This window comes from Sitophilus oryzae, unplaced genomic scaffold (genome assembly GCF_002938485.1).
Source record: "Sitophilus oryzae breed Bouriz unplaced genomic scaffold, Soryzae_2.0 scaffold_1389_pilon_pilon, whole genome shotgun sequence".
Taxonomy (NCBI): Eukaryota; Metazoa; Arthropoda; class Insecta; order Coleoptera; family Curculionidae; genus Sitophilus; species Sitophilus oryzae.
The window spans coordinates 52,659-79,734 of NW_022146047.1; the positions used below are offsets into that span (position 1 = coordinate 52,659).

The 27,076-nt window shown below is 30.7% G+C and overlaps 3 protein-coding genes across 6 annotated transcripts in view; 2 read left to right on the forward strand and 1 right to left on the reverse strand.

Annotated features, from left to right (window-relative positions):
- Positions 1-1,954: 1,954 nt before the first annotated feature.
- Positions 1,955-27,060, reverse strand: LOC115875495 (twinkle protein, mitochondrial-like). Of its 3 annotated transcripts, XM_030890965.1 has the most exons (9): positions 26,948-27,060; positions 13,901-14,063; positions 13,618-13,847; positions 12,989-13,561; positions 12,788-12,937; positions 9,328-9,516; positions 6,642-6,829; positions 6,440-6,572; positions 1,955-2,144 (listed from the first exon to the last, which is right to left on the reverse strand). In XM_030890965.1, the coding sequence occupies exons 3-9, from the start codon at positions 13,843-13,845 to the stop codon at positions 1,968-1,970; spliced, it is 1,638 nt and encodes a 545-aa protein (XP_030746825.1). In that variant the 5' UTR covers positions 13,846-13,847; positions 13,901-14,063; positions 26,948-27,060; the 3' UTR covers positions 1,955-1,967. The 3 variants fall into 3 exon arrangements, with proteins under 3 accessions (XP_030746825.1, XP_030746823.1, XP_030746824.1); XM_030890963.1 differs by lacking the exon at positions 26,948-27,060 and having other exon boundaries at positions 13,901-14,263; XM_030890964.1 differs by lacking the exon at positions 26,948-27,060 and having other exon boundaries at positions 1,976-2,155; positions 13,901-14,263.
- LOC115875498 (beta-alanine transporter) overlaps positions 14,657-27,076 on the forward strand; it is a 934,216-nt gene continuing 921,796 nt past the window's right edge. For both annotated transcript variants that reach the window (XM_030890970.1, XM_030890971.1), the window contains exon 1: positions 14,657-14,947. The gene's annotated coding sequence lies outside the window, so the exon portion shown is untranslated. The remainder of the gene's footprint in view (positions 14,948-27,076) is intronic.
- On the forward strand, positions 17,769-25,884 carry LOC115875496 (glycosyltransferase 25 family member-like). Its single transcript, XM_030890966.1, is given in 11 exon segments — positions 17,769-18,093; positions 18,230-18,351; positions 18,607-18,713; positions 18,769-19,237; positions 19,308-19,491; positions 24,045-24,058; positions 24,061-24,112; positions 24,178-24,235; positions 24,287-24,411; positions 24,635-24,791; positions 24,843-25,884. Coding segments are annotated over 11 exon segments (1,668 nt in total). The 5' UTR covers positions 17,769-17,923; the 3' UTR covers positions 25,053-25,884.

Here is a 27,076-nt window from a genome sequence, read left to right on the forward strand (position 1 = left end):
ACAACTGAAAAAAAAAATAATAAAAACAATTTTATTTTGTATATTTTCTTCCAGTGTTGATATACTCAGAACCCCTTTTTGAAAAAATAATTAAGTTACTTTTTATCACTATTTGTTATGCATAAGAGATTACAAATAAAGTATCAGTGTGTTGTATGTACAGGATGTGCTGAAAAGTTCGTAATAAGTGGTAAATTTTTTTATTATGAAGTTATTGAAAAATATATTTTTTTAAAACTCGATATTAAAAAAGTTTCTTATTGGACGCTAACTTTTTGGTACACCCTGTATATGAGTGTGGAAAATGCAGAATAAAGTGGTTAAAAACTATTAGAATATATATTTTTTTTATTTAGAATAACTTTAGTTATACAGGGTGGACTAATAATGCAGGACGTCGCGTCGGTTGTAACTCTTGAACCGTTAATGATGGAGCTTAACAGTCCATTTTACTTTTCACTAGTCCGAAAAAGTAGCAAAATAAGCGTTCGGCATTTAACGTTTTATGTAAAACTGGCTAAGATAAAGGATTATACTATATCCATATTGTAGCACATTTTTAGTTCTTTTTCAACTTCTATATTTTTAGGATTTTAATGGTCAAACATCAATAAAATATTCCTTATTGGACTACATTTTCTCGAAAATAAAGACATAATTTAAAATTCCGTTACAAAACGGAAATAGATTGAAGTTTTGTGATTACAGTGATATATAATTTATATGGTTTTGTAACAAATTGCTCGCTATTTTATGGCAAATGTTGAACCTCTACAAACCTTAATCAAGCCTTAATTAAAGCACGTGTGTTTAGAATTTTGGGTGTGGCTTAACACGACAGGATCGGGCTAAGTCTTAGGCAGATTTATGAAATATATTTCCTTCGGCCACACACCTGCTTTATCCCTGATATTTGTGGGTAAATCGATTAAGGTAAACCACTGTAAATTATTTTTAGGTTTATAAGTTGGTCGCTCAGGGACCAATGGCTATGATAAAGTGGAAATTGTACCATGTGATCGAAAAACGACGTCCAGTTGGCTTGGAAATGAGGTGCGATCAATTACATTCTCCATATAATTTTATGTATAGAACAACTCTCTTGATTTCATTCATAGCCATAGCTGACGTCGTTTTTTAGGGTTCCGTACCCAAAGGGTAAAAACGGGAACCCTATTACTAAGACTTCGCTGTCCGTCCGTCTGTCACAAAGGTCTATCTTACGAACCGTTATAGCTAGACATTTGAAAATTTTACAGATAATGTATCTATGTTGCCGCTATAAGAACAAATAGTAAAAACAGAATTAAATAAATGTTTATAAATAAAAAAGTACTTTAACTAAACATTATCTTTTAAGTAAGAATTTTACATAGAATCTTTCAAGTCCTCGATGGCCGCGTGGTTAAAGCGTTAGGACTTTACGCGGCTATGACGTTGGAGCCGTAGTAAGGCAGGTTCGAATCCTAGTCAAGGCGACTTTTTTTAAACGTTTTTTTTAATTTTTACATCTTTATTTTTACTTTTCACATATTTATTATTGATTAATACAATTTTTAGTAATGTGTTTCTTCATTTTTTTTTAAATTACTTATATGCGCATTCAAAATTTCAGCTAAATCGGAAAAAAAGTTTATAATAATATAGTGTTTAATGTTGTATAGATAATGAATGGTACGGAACCCTTTGTGCGCGAGTCCGACTCGCACTTGACCAATTTTTTTTTCGATCATATTGTATCACTTTAACTAATCCTAACATTTTAGGAAAAGCAAAAAGTAGAAAATAACAAGATTTTCCTTCCCTATCTCGTTTTCTCCAAAGAAAAATTGTTTTCCTGTCAATTAGTGGACGTCACGTGTCAAAATTGTCCCTTCTGTCTGTGGTTAGACTATAGAATCTGTCACTTTAATTAAATAAAACAATTTTTATATATTTAATAAAATACTATAATTAAAAATAAAGATTCATTTGGTTTCACTACTATCATTAGAATTATCAGGTATCACATTATCTTCTGGCACTGGTTCGTTTACTGTATCATTGTTTTTTAACCTTGCTTTCTTCTGAGCAAAACTGAGACTCTTCTTGTCAAAATCTAACGTCATCACGCCTAAGTCACCCGTATATCTGTTTTTGGTAATCTGCAACAAGTCTAATTATTAACTTGTCTAAAAGAATAAACTTATGGTAAATGCAAAACAATTTCCGATGCACGTGATCAACTTTGAGTGACAAGCGATGGCGACAGCGCTGCCAGATTGTGATGGATTTATGAGTTGAATCTTAATTTAAAAGTGAGAAACAATATATTTATTATATCATTTTGTAAAGATTTTTAGGTTTTATTTTAATTTAATAACTAATATTTTAGTAATTAGTTTATTTATCTGTTTTATATAGTAAACGCCACGAATGTTTGGGAGTGGTTCATCGGTCGCTACCATGTGAACTAATCTGTTCAAGGTCACATCAAACTTAATTCCAGTGCCGTGGTGTTTCAAGTCATATAATAATCAATATATAATCTGTTGTAATTTGTTGTTTTAACTGTCAAAGTCTTGTCAAAACATATATTTGGTTATAAATATAAAATGGAATGCCCCATTAGTCACACTGCAAGCACACCAATGGACTGACGCACACAAACGGATATCAAAGAAACGCGATATAGTATCATCTTTGTCAATCACGCTAACATTTTAGAATAAGTAGGAGGAGCGCAGGCAGATGATTAGACCGGGCTTTTAAAAACCTACGTCTGCGGTAAAAATTTACGTTTTTAATGTAAAAATGATAGCGCGCGTGTCGATTCTAACTTCATCAAGCGATGAATCACTCCCAAACATTCGTGGCATTTACTTTAGCTGATTTTACTTATTACATATTGGCAAAAACTAGTGCATTATGAAGATTATTCTAAGCGTTATTATGGGTTATTTATTGATGTACATCTTACAACGCCTTAACTGGTAATAACAAGTAAGAGGGTGCTATTAATGCACAAATTAATAATCATAAAATTTAATTAAAACTAACGTAGAAATAACTTTGAAAGTGGTGTAATGTGCTTATCAAACAAACTTACTTCTCTGACTGCAGTCAAGGGTAATAAAGGACCTTTAAGCATATCGCGCACTTATGCGAAGCGCGGCGCGGCGCAGCGCGGCGAATTTTTGATGGGTCCGCTAACTTATGCACGGTTTTGCGTACGCGGTTGGTATTTAAAGTTTAAAATTGTTTTGAGCTGACCCTTTCAATTTTAGTATTATCTCTGTGACGGTTTGATATAAAGGTGTATTAAATCTCATTATGTCCTCACGTTCTAGCAGCAGTTCAGAGGGAGATTTTCTTATTTTATGTACAATAACTAAAGAAAAAGATATGGGTGAGAACAAAAAGAGAAAATTTTGGATTCATAACATTAATATAAAAAGAAATGCGTACGGAAAATACACCTTCATTCAGATTTAAAGCGGCCCTCACACGATCAATAATATTGTCAATATTTTTGATTATTGACAATATTATTGAGCGTTTGAACGTACATATTGATGTACTTTCAATATATTGATGGATTTTCGGGATCCTGAAAATACTCGACAATATTAAAGGCGGAGCTAGGCGTATTGACAATATATTGATCGTTAGGTCGCATGATTGACAAAATTTGACTAGTTTATTCGTAACCATGGCGGAAGACGGAACATCGCCGTCATTGTTTTCACCAGTTTTAGATCGCAATCATCAGGCTCCCGTTTCTTAACGTACTCTAGAAGATTTAGTTGGCCGAACCTTTCTCTTTTTCGATATCCATTTTTTATATAACGTCTTTTCTTAAATGCTTTTCTCTATTTTTTCTCACTGACTGACACTCACTGCCAAAATGCCAAAATGACACGCTTTTTTTATCTTTAATTTTTTGGCATAGGGTATAATCGAGGGTATAATTCACACTTAATATCTGCACAAAACTTAATATTGATATATGTATTGACCGTGTCAGGCCAACTTTCAAATATTGATAAAATATTGACAATAAAAAACATTGACAATATTATTGATCGTGTGAGGGCCGCTTAAGAAAGACGAAAGCTGGAAGTCAAAAGAAAATTTTTATTAAAAGTATTATAGAATGACCCACCAAAAACTTGCTGAACTTCTTTCTTTGTTAATACCAACTATAGAGTGTCAAAAAACTAGATTTCGCTGCCCAATTGGCGTTAAGAAAAGACTTTCAGTTTCAAGTTTCAAGCAAGTTTTTAATAATGTCTAAATAAAACTAATAGAGAATAATTTATATTATTTTATGTAATGCCATCTTTTCTTAAATGGGTAGATCTTTCCGTTATTCTAAATTAAATAGTCCGTACATTGGTGGAACATATTTTATTTTATTTATGATCTAAAAATAACAATAATAGCTTATTTTCTTCACAGATATTGTCTCATCTCAATTGGTTGTGATAATTTGGGTCCCCAACATCATATAACTCTTTGTAGCTCTGTATAATCAAAATGAATGTTTCATCACCCATGATCTCAATAATTAAATTACAAGAAACAAATTCAAACAAAATAAACGGGTTCTTGACTAAACACAACCTAAATGCCAATTAGTAATACATCAATCGTAGAATCATTAATCCGAAGACACCCAAAATAAATTCCGAAAATGAGCAAAAACAAAGAAAGTTTCCGCTGACCACCGCGCACTAGGGCACGCGAAGCGGCCCGAAGAGAATTTCTTCGCTTTGGATTCTAGGTCTGCAACGAACGGCGCTTCGGCGCGCGGTGCAAGCGGTTGCTTCGCTTGAGTCAGCGGACGTGCATTATATAACACAAATTTAATCCGTTGCACGGTTTTTCGCCGCGCTTAGCCGCGCCGCGCTGCGCATAAGTGCGCGGTATGCTTTATTGTCACGTTCTCGTTCAAAGTAGTTTATCAGGGAAGCTACAAGTTCTTTGCTTTGACTGTTTAAATGCTTTGGCATATTTTCAACACACAATTTCAAGAAATGCAATACAAAAACTGGAAAATTTAGTTTTTCAAAGAACTGTTTGTGCTTAAAAGTACAATTTTAAAAAAGGACTATGAAAATAGGCAAAAAACGAGAATTACTCACAAAGATTCAACAACATGATATTATACAAAATAATTGACATTAGGATAATTGTCAAATAATAAATGACAACCACAAAACATCCCCCTTTAGAACTTCGTCTATCATGTTAAGAAATGTAACATGATAGAAGTAAATAATAAAGCGCCTCTCGTGTTTGTTGGCACACTGAAAATTTCAATTAATACCTGTATATATTTTTAATGTATTTTTTAAATATACATTTTTTATTGTAAAGTACCTAATATATTACATTTAAATGGAATATATTACATAACAATTATGTCAATTACAGGATTACAAGCTTGTTTTCTAACATTTTTTAAATAAAACGAATTATAAAATTTCAATATATGTATATTCGTCGTAGGTATGAAAAAAGTAAAATATAAAATGGACAAACGCTTACTTACATTGCAATAAAACTTCCACTTTTAGTTTTGCAATCCAAACGCAATATTTCTATTTCACAAATAAAAATATCCGACAACACTAAAATCACTGAAACTTCCGCGGCTGACAACGAAAACTGAACAATATAACGGCACTTTTTGTTTTGGACCTGCATATCACATTACGCTGTACCATTATGTTTTTTTTAAATAATATCAAATATCTAATTATAACTTGTAAATTTTAATATTTTAACATGATTTTAACTATTTCTGACAATAACTAACTTTTTGTTATCAAGATGACATTTTAGACGGCAACTGACATATATGTCATAATATTTTATTTTTAAATATGTAAGTAATAATATTTAAATCAATAAATAATGCAATTTTATACTAAGAAAACATTTATACATTCACAATATACAACAAAGTCTAATAATATAATTTGAAAACAACGAATATTGAATTAAAATTAAAAAAGTTAAGCGCGACCCCTTGTGTCAAAATTAGATTATTAAATTTTCGCAATTTTTACACCATTTGATGACCGGTGGCGTCTCTAGTGTTTGTTCGGGCGGTTGGCCTTTTACTCCCGCTTATGGCCATTAAAGAAAAAGTTCTAAAGGGGGATGTTTTGTGATGACAACCTTGCTGAAAACGGCGCAATGTGACCAACATAGCGATGATAAAATTCGGTTTAAACTAATTTTTGCAGCTTTAATCTAAATAAAATATCTGTTACAATCATTTGCTCTATAAAGTCAAATGAAGAGCTGCTCGGTATCTTAAATTATACAACAAATTTAAACATTTTTGCCAATATTTCATTTAGTCAGGTATATAGACTTTAATGTCAATGTAGATATGATTGATGACGTGCATCGGAAAATGTTTTGCGATTACAATATATAAATTCACTTGTAAATATTTCTTCCCATTCATAGAACTTAGTCTTTTATCTTGTATAATTAATACGTTATCCGCCTCTTGGGAAGCTTTGGCACCTCCGAAAATGGAACTCGTGGTTAGCATCTCGTCATCCTTTTCTTTTCTAATGGTTCAAGTTTATTTATAAATACAACTTATAAGTTTTTGTAGCCGAGTATTTAGTTTATTATACCTTGGATGAATAATTAGAGTTACATGGCAATTTTTTCTTGTTGCAAATGACCTGAACGCGGCCACGATGGCGTCTTGTCTCAAAAATCTGTCCATGTGTCTTTGGTCTTCACTGGTACCCATCATAAATTGTACGTTGTCTATAATCACATGGGCTATATCATGGACATAAGCTGCGTGTTCCACTGCCTATGAAATAAACTGTAGCTATATTATACAGTATGTAAATTGCTAAAGTTCTCTTTATTTACTTCTTAAGTTTAGTTTTTCATGTACTTTAAAGATTAATATATTTTGTTCTAGTGGGCCGATTTTGGTGATATTTAAGCAATTTGTAGCTAGTTTATCTGACTTGGTTTGGTTTGGTTTTAAATTAAATATAATATGAACTGTCACTGGAATAAATTCCTAAAACAAAGAAGTGCGCCACTGACTTTCGTTTATCCTGTTAGTAAAATTAAATAGGCCGTTTAATGCCGATTTAACGTTGGATCTTGATATTTGGTCGATTTCGATCTCCTTGATGAGATAAAAGCATTTTATTAATCTCAATAAAATTAAATTACAAAATAATACGTTATTAAACGGTTTTATTTATTTAATCTAATTTATTATTGAATTTTATTGTAATTTATAACACTATTGTTCAGGGATATTTACAACAAATTCCAAAAAAAATAATGACATTTAAGATAAATTTTAAAAGACCTATCTTTTAAAAGTTTTAACATCCTGTAACTATAAAACTATGCATTTCCGCGCCTATGTTTATAGGGACTTTTTATATTTTTTAGGAATTAATGGGTACTTAACAATTTGGCTAATTAATGACATTAACATTTTTTAAATGTTGCTATTAGACTTGGATTAAGGCAGATGAATAAAATTGCATTTATCTCATCAAGGAGAATGAAATAGACAAAAAAAACAAGACAAGTTTTAATTGGAATTAAACGGCCTATACAATTTTGCTAACAAGAAAAAAAAGTCAGTGGCGCACATGTTTTTTTTTGAAAATTATTTCAGTGGTAGCCCATATGCACGTCCCTGGTTAATCTGTCGGCACTTTTTTAATATTAAAATATGTATAGCACTTATATCTTTGAATAAGAAGACTAAGGAAGGAGCATAATGCTATCCATGTATTCATGCATGGTGGGCGGAAAAAGCGCCATAAAAGCACTCTAGGGTGGGGATCCTTGACAGTTCTGTTTGACGATTTATTTGACACATTTGAATTTGATTTGAAATTTTGTGGATTTGTCAGTCTTTACGGAGCTTATTTTATGTTATTTATTATTTATTCTACTACTTAGATGGAAATTGTGGCAGAACTTAAATTAACAGTGACACTATCGCGATTTATCGAAAAGATTCTAAAATAGTTGGTTGTGTAGCGTGCGGTAGATCTCGGCAAAAATTGAGTGAAATAATGGAACAACTTTTCGCTAGTAAGTGACTATATAATATACATACGTGTAGTAAACCGATCATTTATGAAATTCACTTAAATTGACTAAATTATATATTTTTCTTGCATTTTAGCTTTTATTTATTACTTGTCAAAGATTAGATGTCAAAGAATTTAGATACGTCATAGATAAATGAAACAAGTTTAGATTGGAAAGTGCCCATAAGGACAATGTAAACCCTATTTGGCGCTATTCTTGCAACGGTCGCGATCCAAAACTTTTGAAAATTTCGGAGCGGTTCGGCTTTTTTCGGAATTATATCGCCAAATATTGTTTATTCAAATTTATTATTATTTTCGTTTAATTTTATAAATAAAATACAGTGTGTTGCATAAAAAAACTTTATTTTATATAAGGACGCATATATGAAATACCTATGAAAAATTGAAACCGACGTTATGCCACGATCCACGATGGTTTTGCAGTTCACAGTTCACAGCACAGCTTTTAAGTTTAATGCCACTTTTTCACAATTATTACCGGTTGGAGTAAATAAAACTTGAATTAAACTCACAAGATAGCAATAATTACTTTGAAAATGGATGCTATAAACACTTTTCGGAATTTCTTTCATGAGAGCGGTTTAGATTTTGAAAGATTATTATGATTTTTGAAGATTCTGACTTTGACAAGAGAAAATTATTTCTGTTTTTGTTTGCCGTTGTTCTTAGCGACCGCTATAGCAGCGCCAGATCGCGTATAACGGTCGCGACCCAAAATAATTTCGCGACCTAAAATTTTTACGGGCTTTCCAATCTAAACTTGTTGCATTTATCTATGAGATACGTTAATTTGACTTACCTGCTTCAGTAGCGTATCGGATGTTTGTGTTAATAAATACTTATTATAACTTATCTATTTTTATTTGAATTATATATTTTTATAACAATTTTAATAACTACCAACATTTATTCACAACGTAACATAAAACAACAAATTATTGAGTCTACCCCACGTCTACCCTACATCATAGTTTTACATTTTTTAAATAAAATTAGAACGACACTGATAAACCGGAATTTAAGTCGGCCATAGGCCCATCGCGGTGTACCTAAGATTTTTGATATGCTCCTTCCTTAGTCTTCTTATTCAAAGACTTATATTAACTTTTTTGTCAGTGTAGTAATACAGAGTGAACCAAAACCACAACATAATTTCTTTTAGATACACCAATAACATAATGATGAATTAAATAATAAAAATAAATGATCTCACCTCCATAACAACTTTAATACTTTGCTGTCCGTGGAAGGTCATGAAATAAAGTGGCAAGTGTTCAAATTTATCTGCCATTTCATCAAACTTGTCCAAATTATCCTCCAAGCTGAAACCAGCCATTTGCTGAAGCATCGTTTTAGCCAATCTAGCATTTCGAATTTCGAAACTGCCCCATAACGTGTTTACCTGCAAATGGAAAAATTAAAAAAAGGCGATTTTATACAGGGCGTCCCAGTCTTCTAAAAAGATCTCCAGTATGTCCCTGGATTGTCTTTACAAGAGGAAAACCTTTATTATTATTGACATTTTGGGAAAAATGCATTTTTTGCATTGTTTTTTCTTGTTCTAAAACGGTTAATCTCGTTTATACTTTTCCAAATTTCCATACAGTTTCAGAGAAAATAAAAAAAAACATGAAATAGGTAGTGTCATTCCGATTTCGTTCTTTGATAGTTATTGCTAGAATTTTAATTATTATATTTTTTGCTGTTTTAAAATGTTAAAGAAGCACAAAATTTATTTAGTTCAATGCTACAGAAAGGGTGATAATAGTTATCGGAAAATGTGATAGTTTAACATCAAAACGAATAAAAACCATGTATTAAAGAATGAAATCGAAATGACATTATCATAGAAACGCCTTTTGATTTTTAGGACTTCACAACCATATTTTCATGTTTTTTTTAAATTTTCTCCAAAACGGTATGGAGATTTGAAAAAGTAAAAACGGGATTAATCATTTTAGAACCAAATTTTTTTTTATGAAGAGTGCATTTTCCTCTAAATGTCAATAATAAAAAAAAAATCCTCTTGTAAAGACAATCCAGGGACATACTGTATAACAGATTTCCTATTTGAGACTTGTAATTCTATATTTTTTTACAAAATATACAGATTTTTTAGAATATTTTCATAGATATAGGGGACGGTAAAAATATATTTTATACTAAAATTGGTCTTTTTTAAATAGAATGCGGTAGTTTTGCAGTTCAGAGTAGTTTAATGACCAGTTCAGAGTAAATAGGACCGTTTTTGCACATTTAAAACAGTCCCAAAATTATAAAATAGCAAATTCTTTATTAGTTTTTCAAATAATTTAAAAAAAATTATAATAGTGCCCTTTCCAATTATACGTTGGATCAAAACTAGATGTTGACTTTTCCTCCACTATTTCACAAAAAGGTGTATTTTGTGATAGAAAAAGTTAGTTTTATCTAACTTTATGTTTTGATAATATAAAAATGGATGTATATTCACAATTTTTTTAATTCATATGATAATTTTAGGTATAAAAAAATATAAAAATAAATAATATCATACTAGAGCATTTGCTGCTTTGTGGGATAAACTGTATATAAATGACTTGATTTTTTATTCATTGTCAATGATTAATATAATAATTATTTACTAAATAGACTTAAGATAAATTATTAAATGTTCACGACTATTATTGTACTCCGTAGCCGAGTACAATTAGTAGTTTATTAAATTTAAAATCAATGGTGGCGTAAACAGTTAAATATTTCTCAGAAATTGTTGCATTCCGTCTTGAATTCAAGATATTTAAGTACTGTAAATAGTTTTTATAGTTATAGTCCGCGGACTTGGCCTTTGACAGGCTTAGTACGCCAAAGGCTTTGCCTACCAAAGACTTGGTCTTGCCCACAAACGCAAAGATTTCATCCAAAGGCCGGGCCTTTCCGTGTATGGGCAGCTAATATCAGTAATAAAAGGATAGAAAATTATATTTGAAATAGGTGGGTAAAACATTATGACTAATTTTGACACACCCAATATATATACAGGGTGGCCCATCGAAAACGTTCCGCAAGACATAACGGCCAGGATATTTTTTTTTCAAAAAATCCAAAAACACGTCAATTTTGTTTGTGAGGGGGACAACTTTTGCCCCAAAAATGATTGCAAAATCTTCAACCCTTTAAGCGGGGGTGTCATCCTCCAACTTTTTTCAAATGGGAAGGGGGGTCAAGTGGCGCCGCAATGAAAATAGCTTTCTATTCTCTATATTTCCCCGCTTCGTTTTTGAAAATCGGTCGAGTCATTGAGAAAATATGAAGGATTGAAATTTGAAAAGTTTATTTAAACATTTATCAGAGTAAAAGATAAGGATAAATTCTTTCGACCAATTTGCTGTTTTTTCTTATTATTTCTAGATGTTTGAAGGTTGAACGATCAGGTGCGGTCTCAATATCGTTAAACTGACCCACAATAGAATTTCCAAAAATACCAGCCCGCGACGATCAAAATCGTCTTCGTTGAATTCTTGTACCAACTGAATTTTGTACGGGTGGAACTTGTGTTTTTTTAATATCGTTTGGACACTTGTACGATTCACGCCGGTCGCGGTCTTATTGGCTAATTTTCTTGTACTCAGCGTACTATCCATGGCAACTTTACGAATACCTCCATAGCTTCATTTACTACAGGATTTTCCCTCTGCCTCTTTTTATTCATAACAGTTTCGTGAAATTTTGCTACTAAATCGCGAGCAATTTTGCCATAAAGGTGTTTGTCAGGATGGCGTTCATTGAATATCTGCGCAAACCGATTGCCACATTCATTATTTTTCAAAATAAAGTTCGATTATATCCACTTTTTCTGCAAGTGAGTACACCATAATTATTAAAAAGTTTAACGATATTGAGAAGAACTTCAACGCATAAGTCACAGAACAGCTATCTAGCAACTACCGCACCTGATCGTTCAACCTTGTGGCAAGTGAAAAAATGCATAAACATCTAGAAATAATAAGAAAAAACAGCAAATTGGTCGAAGGAATTTATCCTTATCATTTACTCTGATAAATGCTTAAATAAACTTTTCAAATTTCAATCCTTCATATTTTCTCAATGACTCGACCGATTTTCAAAAACGAAGCGGGGAAATATAAAGAATAGAAAGCTCTTTTCATTGCGGTGCCACCTTAGGGTGCCACTTGACCCCCCTTCCCATTTGAAAAAAGTTGGGGGATGACACCCCCGCTTAAAGGGTTGAAGATTTTGCAATCATTTTTGGGGCAAAAGTTGTCCCACTCACAAACAAAATTGACGTGTTTTTGGATTTTCTGAAAAAAAATTACCCTGGCGGTTATGCCTTGCGGAACGTTTTCAATGGGCCACCCTGTATACCAAAAAACGTTGCCCACTTAGTAAGATTAGCAATATCATCATCAATAATTTGTTCACTATTAACAGAGCTGTCAAAACTTTAATTAATGTAATTTTTGTAAGGTCACTTTGAAATTTTTATCAAAAGAAATATAACCATTCATTAAAACAACAAATTTAGTGTAAAATATTTTGAATCATCCTGTATAATATGTTTAATATGTCAGCTACAACTGCCTACATATTTTTGAAAAATATTGGAGTGACAATCTCAAATGAGAAACTTTTGGACACTGGGTCACCCTGTATGAAGAAAAAAAATCTCTTACGCCCTGCATAAGTAAATCAAGTGAATAATCACTGATAAAAGTGGTTTTTCCTGATCCAGTTGGCCCTGTCAAAATTGTGAGCTCCCCTCTTCTGTGCCCCTTTAATATTTTATTTAACGTAGGGTATCTCTTCCATTTAATTCCCTGGACCTATATTTAAACTTAATTAATGACATTTTTTCACATATAAAACCATTTTACCTTATCAATATTTTGCAAATCTGATAAAACATCAGCTCTAAGACTTCCAAACGTTGTAATACTTTTATGCCATACAGGTTGAGCAGTGTTTATAACACTGGAAAAATCTTCTTCTGGTTGTATATGAGGTAATAATATACTAGGTTTTATCAAGGAACATCTTTTTTCTCCGAGCTTGTGGGCAAAATGCCTGGCTGAATCCCAAGAAACACTATCGCTGCCCATCCATAATATAATTTTTTTAAACCTTTCTAAACTTGGTAATACATATTGTGATAATGTTCTTACACCATCTGGTAAACACACAATACTGGCATTGATTTTTTTATTGATTAAAATTAAAAAATCTCTAATAGTAGGCACTAAAAGAGCAGTATCTTTAGATCTGGATAGTCGAGCAGTAAGAACTCCGCCACATTCTATGTCGGGAATTATGGTTTCAGTCAGATTATTTGAACGGACTGTTCTATATCCCACAACTCTACTTTCAACATTCTCTAATGGAAAGTATAAAAGTGTGTTTTTATTATTAATTCTTATATCTAAAGATTCTATGGCAGTTTGAGATATTACCTGAAAGAAATAAATTTTTAAGAAATAAACTAACGAGACAATACAACTAAACTTACAGGAAGTCTAAACTTAGACAGAATATTTGTCAATTCGTTTTCATCTAATGAATTCAATACAATTGTTTGGTTTGTAACTTCGTTCAAAATTTCACTATATTTTTCGAATTTTTGAAAGTCATTTTCAAAAGTTAACTTTTTCTTAATTTTTTTAGACTTCAACATAACTAAATGCGCTAGAAACTGGTCCCATTGTCCGCAATGAGAACAGGAATCACACATAAACATTCCTGAAATTCCGTAAAGTCAAATTTTATTTTAAGAACAAATTTTATACACGTACCAGTATTTTTATTTATGTATAATTTTGGAGTAGACTTTGTTTCATCTTTTACATTTTTACAAATTATACACTTTGAGATAAAGCAAGTATATCCCTCTTCAAAACTTAATCCATTTATATTGAAAGTTTTCTTTATTTTTCCTGGAGATACTTCGGGAATATCCTCAAAATTAATATTATTGTACTTTCTTATTACAGATCTAATAGAATTTCTTTGTGGTATTCTAACATTCGAGATTTTTCTTAAGAGCATTTTAAAACTTTGTGTAAAATATTCATATTAAATAAATACTTGTATAATATAAACATATAATACATATTCAAGAAAATAATAAAAACAATGCGCTTTAAAAGGCCCCCATAAACCGAAAAAGTGAGGTTAGATTAGATTTGAAACAAGATTTGAAATGTGATTTGAAAGATCTTGGTATATTGAGTTGCCTATATATATTTTTTTATGAAGTCGTATTTTTTAAACATTATTCTAATTTTTTTATCAGAAATTAAAACTATTTTTAGAATATGAATTAAGATTCTTTTTATAGTGGGGCATTACCTATAGTGGGCATTTTTTCTTTTAGAAGTATATTATTATTATTCTTTTACGTTTTTTTTCAGAAAATTTTGAGTCAAAATTATTAATAACGTAACTCGCTAGATGGCGCCATCGCGCACATTTCAATTTATGTCTAGGTGGCGTTGGCCGGGGCGCCTGTCGCTTTTTTTTTGAATAAACGCGCTTTTTAAAAAAAATCTCACAATCTAGCAATTCTTTTAAAGTTTGGAACATTTCGTACGTTCGCTTTTTGAAATTCTAGAAATTTTGTTCACTATTTTCAATGTGATCAACGCGCGTTATCAAAAATTTTACGTAATAAATAGTGAATAACAAGAAACAGTACCTAGTGATGACAATATTTTTGTTAACAACGCGATTATTTCGGTTTTCTGTACTCTTAACTCCATTCCATTTGCAAGAATCGTGTGCGGGCGCCATTTTTTTAAGTGTTTTATGGGAAAAATCGAAGCCATCAAGTAATTCTTTTGGTAAGTACCTAATATTAAGTTAAGAGAGTTTATATATATATATATATATATTTATATCCAATATCTAACATTGGATATTTAAAACATAAATATTGAATGATTCCCCACTATTTCAAAGTAATAATAATGTTCTAATTACATAATAATTATTTAATAATAATAATTTATTTAATATGAATTACATAAGATACACAGGCTCACTTAAATTGTTACTAAAATATACAGTAACAATTTTGCGACAAGAAGCAAGCACTTATTGTTATTAAACACATATCTATTTACAAATTGTTTACGTTCATTGTTGTCTCTTTTACGTGTTACTTTTTATTCAAATAGGTATTTTTTCTGTACCTCCATAAAATAGGTATATCTACATAAAATTTTTAAAATCCGTAGCAGTCGTGCAGGTTGTATGTAGCAGGTTGTGTAAACATAAGTGTGTCTGAAGTTTTAAAATGTCTAGATATTATAAATTTATTCTTCCTCAAAGATTATATACAGGGTGGCTTATATTCCCAAAAGAGTTCAACATTTTTTTTATATTATGTATTTTTACCTAAATAAAATTTTTAAAATCGGTTTGCAGCGAAACTTTTTAAAGCAAAGTTTTAACGTGCTTAATAAAGATATTATAAGTTTAATCTTGCTCAAAGATTATATACAGGGTATCTCATGCACTCTCTGAAAAGAGTCTAATATCTGTTTTTATATTTTTTTACCAAATTTAAATTTCTAAAATGGCTTTGCAGTCGTATTTGAAGTTTTCACATGTCTAATAAAGATATTATAAGTTTAATCTTGCTCAAAGATTATATACAGGGTATCTCATGCACTCTCTGAAAAGAGTCTAATATCTGTTTTTACATTTTTTTACCAAATTTAAATTTCTAAAATGGCTTTGCAGTCGTATTTGAAGTTTTCACATGTCTAATAAAGATATTATAAGTTTAATCTTGCTCAAAGATTATATACAGGGTGGCTCACCCTCTCAAAAGAGTCTAATATCTGTTTTATATATTTTTACCTAATTTACATTTCTAAAATGGGCTTGCAGTCTTGTCTGAAGTTTTAACATGTATAATAAAGATATTATGAGTTTAATCTTGCTGAAAGATTATATACAGGGTGGCTCACTCTCCGGAAAGAATCCAATATTTGCTTTTTTATATATTTTTATCTAAATAATATTTATAAAACCGGTTTGCAGTCGTGTCTGAAGTTTTTACATGCCTAATGAAGATATTATATGTATAATTTTGCTCATAGATTATATACAGGGTGGCTTACTCTCCCAAAAGAGTCCAGTATTTGTTTTTTTGATGTATTTTTACTTAAATAAAATTTTTAAAATCGGTTTGCAGTCGTGTCTGAAGTTTTAACATCATATTTTAATATGTATAATAAATATTTATTCAAAAATTATACACAGGGTGGCTCACTCTTCCAAAAGAGTCCAATATCTGTTTTTTTTCTATATATTTTTAAAGCAAATTTTGTTTTACAAAATATTAGAGCAATATTAGTAATGAAATTAAAGAAAAAACATCTATATTTTATTTATTATACATATTTAGGGTCATTTAATTTTTTTAAATTCTCTAGCGGTATATATTTAAAAATGTTCATACTTATTTCAAAAATCATTTGCTATTACATACTGCATGGTATTTTTGGGAAATCTATCGAGAAAAATACAGCATTCTACGTATTTAGAAAACTATAACTCCAGTGTAATTATTTGAATCACCCTGTGTATTTCAATTAAAAAAAAATAAAAGTGCCGCGACACTGCCCACATTTTAGGTAAAAAATATGAGTAAAAATTTTCGAATTGAAATTCTGGATTATTTATATTTCATTACTAATATTAGAGCAATATTAGTAATGAAATTAAAGAAAAAACATCTATATTTTATTTATTATACATATTTAAGGTCATTTAATTTTTTTAAATTCTCTAGCGGTATATATTTAAAAATGTTCATACTGATTTCAAAAATCATAGGCTATTACATACTGCATGGTATTTTTGGGAAATCTATCGAGAAAAATACAGCATTCTACGTATTTAGAAAACTATAGCTCCAGTGTAATTATTTGAATCACCCTGTGTATTTCAATAAAAAAAAATTAAAATTGCCGCGACACTGCCCACATTTTAGGTAAAAAATATGAGTAAAAATTTTCGAATTGAAATTCTGGATTATTACAATTACAGCTTTTATTTTATACCAAAGACTACTGTGAATATAGGTACTACTTTTATACATGAAATAATAAAAAATACGCATCATCTCCATTAAATGAGCGCTTTTTTGAGATAATTAGTTTGGTTTGGCGCTGTTTGCGTGCTCAGCTGTTCTGTGCAGCGTTGCCAATCTTTGTGGAATTCCACAAAATGTGTGGAATTCGTAATAATGTTGTGGAACGTTTGTGGAATAGAATAAATGTGGAATTTTGTGGAATTTTCGGAATTATTCCTTTTTTTCTTCCTTATTTAGCTAATAGTAAAAAAAACATTATAGGACTCATCATAATTTTACAGATTTCTGTAAAAAGAGCGTCGCCGTCGAGGTCAGCAGCTAGGTTCGGTATTTAGATCTGCAAGCAATCCGACGAAATTTTCGACATATCACATATCACACGTCACTATATAATGTAAAATCCCTTTAAGATCACGTGGTTCATATAAAAAAAATGTCGGATTGGTCGCAGACCTAAAGACCGAACCTGGCTAGTGATTGTGGAATTTTGTGGAATTTGGGTATGTTCGCCGTGGAATATAATTTTGGACCATTGGCAACGCTGGTTCTGTGACATATTCACACATATTGACACGACCTTGATTCGTATTCGTAATTCGTAATCTCCACAAATAATCACGAAGTTATTATGGGTTGGAAGTTGATAAATATGCACTAGGCTTTTATTTAATAAAGCTAGGAAGCTTGTAAGTTATTTATTGAATTCGCTAAAATGCAGCGGGTGTGGTTTTTTGTTTTTGCAATAGTGACTGTGTTTACACAAGAATTGAAGAAACCGACCATTCATGTGTCTGTTTTGGTAAGAAACAAGGCCCATACTTTACCGTATTTTTTATCGAATTTCGAAAGACTGAATTATCCAAAAGATCGTATGTCTTTGTGGTAAGTATCTCATACAATTTTCCTTTTTTTATGTAGGTTGTGTAAACATAACCTTAATAAACAAAACTATAAAATGGTCTCAAAATAACTTCATAGTTCTTAATTCATCTGTATAGAATGATGATTTATCTTTTAGGATTAGAAGTGACCATAATAGTGATAATAGCATACATATTTTGAAGTTATGGGCTGAGTCAGTAAAAAATGAGTATCATTCGATTCATACAGAACTTGAAGATACTGTAAAATCATTTCCAGGTACCTATAAACATGTTGTTTAAGTACCGTATGATCGAGAAAAAACGGCGTCAACGATGGCTATGAAATAAAGATCGCTGTAATTTTATATGTAAATTTATATGGGAAATGTCATCGATCATCATTTGCCAGCCAACTGGACGCCATTTTTTTTCGATCATACGGTACTTATATAACTAGGTATAGTTTGTCCAACAAGAGAATACATGTCACGATTCAAAAGTATACTGTTTGTATAATAATGTAATTTTTTAGGTGAAAGCAGTATTGCTGATTGGCCAGACAGTAGATTTACTCATGTTATGAATCAAAGACAAGCTGCTTTAGAATTTGCCAAGAATATATGGGCTGACTATTTTTTGGTAATTTTCTGTTAATTACTTTTTTCAAAAATTAATAATTTGAATTTTTTTAAAGTCTATCGATGCCGATGTATTTCTCACCAATCCAGAAACATTAAACTATTTGGTATCAAAGAATTTTACAGTTGTATCTCCCATGCTTCGGTCTAATGGACTTTATTCTAATTTTTGGCATGGTATGACTGATAATTACTATTACCATCGTACTGACGAATACAAACCTATTGTAAATAGGAATAATATTAGCTGTTATAATGTGCCTATGATTCACTCATGTGTTATGATTGATTTGAGAAGGACAGAATCAGAATTACTGACTTATATACATGAAAATTTGCAAGCAGATGATATTCCGTATGATGACATAATTGTTTTTGCACTTTCTGCCAGATTTAACAATATACCATTATATTTATGTAACGAAGAAGTTTTTGGTTACATTCCTGTCCCACTGGAACCAAGTGAAGAGTTAGTTGATGATGATGATCATTTATTAAACATAAAAATGGAAGTTTTAAATTCAGGTACCTAACAAAGAATTTTTAAATTTTAAATACTTTGTGTATACTGAATGTAAATAAATACAAATTTAAGGAAATTCTTTGTATGTTAGTGATTTGCTTAAGGAGTTCATAAAATTACCAGAAAAAGATCGAATGGACTTTGATAAAATATTTATGATAAATTTAAGAAGGAGACCTGATAGAAGAGATAGGATGCACAAGTGCTTTGATGAGATGGGCTTGGATGTTGAAACAATAGATGCTGTGGATGGACAGTAAGTTTGCAAATATTATACCGTGCTGGCAACTGTTACTCTTGGGTCGGTATTTACATGTGTGGAAGTAAATCACATAGGGATCTTACTAAGTCGGAGTGAGAGAAATGCGACGGAGTGCTGTTGCGGCGTTGCTGGTACGCCTTTCCCTATCAAGTAAAGTAAAATCATGATCGCAAACCTCTTATTTTTAAAAGACTTTTTCGAAAAGATAACTAGATAAAATCAATAGAAATGTTTCTGAGCATCTGAAATGGAATTATAAGGATATCTTTAGGGTGTCATTTTTTTTATAAAGAGAAAACGTCAGTAATCGCGATAATTAAAAACTCAACTTTTTAACACAAAGCTCCGCGCGCACTGAATAGGTATCGGCGAGAGCGAGCGGTGCGAGCGGTGCGAGAGGCGCGAGCGGCACTACCGGTCGGAAAGTCGATTGTAGCCGCGCACTGGAGTTGCACGATCGACGGTCGAGAGTACGTCACCAGCATAAATTTGAGCATAGACGAGGAGAAGTTTATTCAAATTTAGTCAAATTCATTCGGCATTTCAAAAAATTATAAAGTATTATTACTATTTATATTTTTATGAAACTTTTTATATTTTATGCTTTATGATGGAAATTGATATTATTTAGATCTTAACCAAACACACATTAATATATTTAGATTTTAACAAACCACATAAAATTAGTGAAATAGAGTGGAAGATGGGGATAAAATATACTACATGACTCTTAGCTTAACCGATTTTAACAAATTTGGTATAACTCAAAAGGGTTTAATTTGTTCTTTAAAAACAAAGCTAGATATGAAAAATAGTCAAATAAAACTTCTATTTTTAGTTTTTTAATCTAAATAAGTGTCATTACAAACATTTATATATAGCTTATATTTTAAGTTTTTAAAATCTTTGTTTTAAGTCAGTAGTAAATAAAACGAAACTTGTGTTTACATTTTGTTTAATGATTGACGTTTCGACTAATTTTAATTCGGTCTTCTTTAGAATCTATAATATACAATACAATTTTATCATTAACAATGTGTTTAATATATAATTTTTTCTTACCACAAACGTAGAAAATTATTTATACGTATATAATAGATTCTGAAGAAGACCGAATTAAAATTGGTCGAAACGTCAATCATTAAACAAAATGTAAACACAAGTTTCGTTTTATTCACTACTGATTTAAAACCAAGATTTTAAAAACTTAAAATATAATAAAAAAGTCAAAGAAAATTGAAAAAAGAAAAAATATAAATAGTTTTTATAGTACCGTATTATCGAAAAGGAACGGCATCAGCGATGACCATGAAATGAAGGTCGGTGCCATTTTATATATAAATTTATATAGGAAATGTCATCAATCGTCATTTCCCATCCAACTGGACGCCGTTTTTTCTCTATTTGTACCTTTTACGGAGCGATCAACATAGTAACATAGGATGACTATTTATCAGCTGTTATTACTAACGTCAAAACAAACCAAAAATTAAATAATATGATAAGTTTTTTGACGATATTTAAATTCGATTTTCAAAATAATGTGAGATAATCATAATGAGATCAGAAATAAATGGGTTTAATCGGATGGTTTTCTAATTCAGTTATTGAATAAGTGTAGTAAACAATATAGGTTACGTGCCTGTAAGAAATTTTGATAAAAAACCGCATATTAAGTATGATATGGTCTCGTACACTTTCGATTAATAATTCATCGGACATGTTTAATGTAAAACCGCTCCACTAAAAAGTAGACTATTCGTCCCCTCCCATGCATTTTCTGATTTCGCCTGATGGCGCGAGTACATCCGATAGCTCGAAGCGCACCGAGCGCACCGGGCGCACCGATCTTATGCGGTGCGCGGGCTTACATTTATTTCAACGTAAACTGAAAATTACGTGTCGCTCGCTCTCGCCGATACTATTCAGTGCGCGCGGAGCTTAACACGCCATAACTCAAGAAACACTTTAGATATTGAAACTTTTTTTATTTTAAAGATAGGATCTTTACAATATGTTTACCGATAGCTCGAAGCGCACCGAGCGCACCGGGCGCACCGATCTAATGCGGTGCGCGGGCTTACATTTATTTCAACGTAAACTGAAAATTACGTGTCGCTCGCTCTCGCCGATACCTATTCAGTGCGCGCGGAGCTTAACACGCCATAACTCAAGAAACACTTTAGATATTGAAACTTTTTTTATTTTAAAGATAGGATCTTTTACAATATGTTTACATAAGAAAAAATCGATAAGGTTGTTTTTTTCCATTCAAAAATTGTAAACAACCCATATCTATTTACTTTTAGAGCATAGCAATTTTCAGCAGTTGTGTAATTTTTTTATTGATAAAGATTTTCACTTACTGTCTACGAAGAAAATGCATCAGAAATATTAAGAAAGATTTTGAAAAATCTACAATCAATTATTTCTAATAGATTTCGAGATATCGATTTTTGAATTCAGAGTTCTAATAGCCCGACTGTCGAAAACCACCTCAATTCCACTTATTTTTACCAAAAATGCAAGTGTTTCTAGCTTGCACTTAAAAATTTTCAAGCTATAGGGAAAATTACAACTCGTTAATATATAAACAAATAAAGTATCACGAGACGTAATTAAATCGTGAAGCTGAACGCATGATGTACACCTTTCCCTAGAACTTTAAGTACTGATAGAGGTATTGATTGGGTATTGGGTCGACCGGTCAACTGCGACAAATCTACTATATCCCCTACCACGTCTCTTAGCAATGTGCACGGTTTCTCGATTCATTTCATACGTTTGGCAAGGTGTTTACTGTCCTCTCTTTGTTCAGTACATTATAAACGCATTGTACTCTTCTTACATACGGAAATCTCGACCCAAGACTAACCTTGCCAGCCCTTAGTATGGGGTGGTCCAGTGTTCCCAAAAACCTCTACATCTGTTTATCTATTTCAAATTTTAACTTAAATTTGAAAGAAAAATGTTTATTTTATTTGAATTGTAAAGAAGTACATTATGCACGGTGTTCTATCTCTTTAAATCTTGCCACATTAAATTTTGATATATTACATAATAACCATCCATTTTTCATATGGTATTATTGGTATTTTTAGAATTCCATGATAAATCTAGTACCTTTTCTAAACAAAAATATATAACATTCCATTTAAAAGCTACAACTATTGAAAAGTTTGAATTATTCTGTATACAGAGAGTGTTTCTTAAGGAGTTTAAAAATGATTAGAGTGTGATTCCTCATATGTTTTTACAAAAAGAAGTTAATTTGAACAAAAAAATTAATTGGTTTAAAATAAATCGTACGTCACTGCGTATTGATTGAGAATACTACGTCGATGATTGAGAAAGAAAAGAAGATATTAAAGCCCATCACTTTTTATCTATGCTCGTTTTTTTACCGATTTTGCAATGTGCAGTGTAGTTAATTTATTTTTTTCTGAAAAACCGTTTGAAGTACAAGAGAAACTGAAGAGATTGTTCTTGTTAAAAAAGAATGGACAATCAAGAAAAAAAAATTGAAAAAAGCAGCAGCGTACCATTTATTTTAATCAAATAATTCAGGGCTGTGTGGGTAGAAACGCCACTGGCTCAAGTAGGAAAACAGCAGTTAATGGAAAAAACTGCATTAATACCTGGAAACTCCTTTTAACTCCCTTAAAAAAATATCTAAAGTAGTTTCAGACATATTGCTAGAAATTCGAAAACCAATATTTTTTTAACTTTTTAACACCCCGTAGATCACAAAGGAAGTACTTTAGACCCCATGTTTATATAAACTTTTTTTTCTTAAAAACATAATGAGGTATCACAGCACGAACTTTTTTAGAATATTTAGGAAACACCCTCTATATTGTATTATCAAAGAGAACATCTGATATAGAGCTTGTCCAGAACATAATGGGCCTCCCTGTATACAGGGTGTTTCAAAAAACATGTGCTATCTCTCGTGAGGAGATTCCTCACGTAAAAATAATATTTATTTTTTATATTTGGACTAATAGTAATAATAACTAATAATAATAATATTTAATAATAAGTTAGGTAAAATATATATTTTATTAATTTTATTTTAATTTTGATTAATAACATTGCGTTTATATCATCAAGGAGGCCGAATTCGACAAAATATCAAGAGATAATTTTTAATTGGTATTAAACGGCCTACACAATTTTCATATCAAAAGAAAAAAGTCAGTGGCGCACATGTTTTTTTTTTTGGAAAAATATTCCAGTGATAACCCATATGCACGTCCCTGATAAATTTATCGACACTTTTTTAGCATTAAAATATGTAGCACTTATAGTAACTTTAACCCTCAAAATTTCATTCAAATCACTAAAAATACTTGGAAGAAAATTATAATAAATCGAAACATTATTAAGACTTTAACACCCTGTAGCTAAGTAACAAAGCAGAATCGGACCTATGTTGATATGAAAAATAAATCTTATTTTTACGTGAAGAATTTTCCCGCCAGAGATGGCACATGTTTTTTGAAACACCCTGTATATGTATAAAAAAATATATCTTTTCTTTTTAGGGAATTAAATGAGACATTTTAAAATCTATTTCTTTTATGCCTGATTTTTATGATCCGTATCATAAAAGGTATGGAGATGAAATTTAATATTTCATGAGTTTATACTTATCAAAACTTGATCATTTATTTGTAGGCCCATGAAGTTAGGAGAAATAGGTTGCTTTTTAAGCCATTATCAAGTATGGAAAGATGTAAGCTAAAGTGTTTTGTAATTTATTTTTTTTATTTTATAATCTTTTTAGGTTGTTAAGAATGGATATGAAAAAACTTTGGTTTTGGAAGATGATATTAGATTTGAATCTTATTTTAGGAAAAAAACTAAATATACCATGGCTGAAGTCATGCACATGCCAGGTTGGGATTTAGTGTAAGTATTTAGAAGTGAGTGTATTAAGTGGTGGATTTGTCATTTTGTCAAGGTACTATTAACTGTATCTGTTCAGTAACCTTTAATAGAACATAGAAAAAAATATATAAATAAGTTATAAACAGAAAACCTACTGTTCTGAAAAAGCTTTAGAAATGATATTGATCTATTTCAGACTAAATTGTTGGTTACCCTGTATACAGTTAGGAAATTATTTTTGTAGATATTTTGGTAGAAAGCGTCTCCAAGATCAAGATGAGCCTTGGGTTGAAGGCTCTAACTATCTTGTACACGTAGGGTATTCTTATTGGACGTTGGGTTATGTCCTTAGTTTAAATGGTGCCAAAAAACTCCTTGAAGCTGAACCTTTAAAAAAATTGGTACAGCAAATTTTATTTCTTCTTAACATGATTTTAAAATTATTTTTTTAGGTGCCAGTGGATGAGTATTTGCCCATACTTTTTGATAAACACCCACAGGAATCATGGAAAAACCACTATCCTAAGAGAGATTTAGTAGCATTTTCAGTGGCTCCTTTGCTACTCTATCCTACTCATTATACAGGGGAAAAAGGTTATATCAGCGATACTGAGGATTCAGTTGTTATTCCTGAAGAAGTCATCATTAAAGATGACCTATGAGGATACTCATTTGTAGTTAATCATAGAATCTCAAAATATTTTGAAGACTGATAAGCATATTTCAGTTTTGTAGCACAATTATTAGTGTTACTATATTAGTGCAATTGTAGGGAAATTTCTATCAACTGAATAGAAAATAGAATTTCAAAATTTTATTTTCAATTTTTAGTTATTTATTTTTAATCTTATTAAGGCTTTATTGATCTAATTTTTATTGCCATTTTTTATTAATAGACTAAAGAGTTCTAAAGCTGTGTATTCGCTAGCTACTCTATACTTAATACCAAAGAAAGCAATCTGAATTAACGTTAGATTAGTGATTTTACGGGACTTAAAAGTTCAGACTTTTGTTAGATATATTTTTATCATCAAAGTTAAAAGATGTACTTAAGTAATTTTTTTTTATATTTTTCCTAAAAGACATATTTAGAGTACCTCATTCTCGAAAAAGAACGGTGTCAAGTTACTTTAGAAAAGCCGATTGATATCTTTTACCATATAATTTTACATATAAAATGTCAATCGATATTGCGAAGTTAATATTGCTACTTATCCTGCCTGTATATTGCTACATATGATTTAATCTAGGTTTCTAAAACCGAAGTTTTAATAGAAGAGCATTAATGGACAAACAGGGATGTAATTTTAAGGATTTTTGTGTCATATATTTTATTTTGGTTGATTAGTTAAAATAAATTTTATTTGCATTGTGATTTACATGCCATCGATTAACCGAAATGTATTCAGTGATAAATGTGCCTTTATAGTTTCTAGTATATTTTTTTACTAATAAATATATACATTTTTTATTGTATGAGTAGTGTATTAAAAGCATTAGAAAAATCACTTGTAGTTTTATTTATTTTGAGTTTTTATTAGATAAATATTTTTATCATAACATTATTTCATGTTGCATATTATAGATTACAAATAGCATTTAATAGACTTGGAATAAATTTAATTCATTGTCTTGCTTGTTTATGTTACTACGGTGTAATAAAATTGTTGGATAAGTGACATTTCTTTCTTATATTGGTTATTAGGATAAATAAGGGTAGTGCCACAAGTTAGTTTGCTGTTATAGTTATAAAAATACTCTTTTAGTCTGTTAGATTGGTTTTAGAACATTTCTTATATTTTTAATAATTTTTTAACAAAGGCTGAATTTTTTTATTTACTTATTAATAACTCTGAAATTGTCAAAACGTATTTAATAATTTCTTAGGATTATGTAAAGTGATCAGAAAGAAAGTCAATAAAAGAAAAATGCAATAGTATACAGGGTGTTCCATTTAAAAAAATGATCCCGATCGACTTTGTAGAAGTTAAAACATGCGAAGTTGCTGTAGTTGGGTACTCAACAAGCTATGGTGTTTGTCTTATAAGTATACCAGACATTTTGGCTCCTATAGAATGTTTTTGTAAATCATCGTCCGTCATTTTTCTGTTCAATTTTGCATGTATTTTACTCTATATATGCCCAGATCCTTGCTTTAAAATTTATTCTTCAGTTTTAAAAAATGTTAAATATGCCAAAAACCTTACATTTTAATCATATATGCTTTTCTGAACGAAACTGACCTTTATTTTTTTTTAGAGACCTAAAAGCAATTAATACATAGGTTGTTCCATTACAATACAATTTTGATCTGTAACTTTTTTAGGGGCACCCTGTAGCACTAATATATTTTTAAAAAAATGCTCTAAATTAACATACATGTGTTCACCAAATTTCATTTTAATATAAATTGTCGTTCTACCAAAGAATATTTTAATATCCGTTCTACTTGTAGCTTCCGCGTCGTATGAGAGGCGTCACTCTGTATATAATTAGTTATTCTAAGTACATTTCATAATTGATTGATTTACTACATGTAACGTATATTATTACTTACCAGTGAAGTTATTCCCTTCTTTATCTCGATATTTGACCGAATTCTACTGCACGCTGCACATCTAAACTATTTTATATAGTCTTTTTCAGGAATTTTCAACAATGTCACTTAACACAGTTTAAGTCTGAC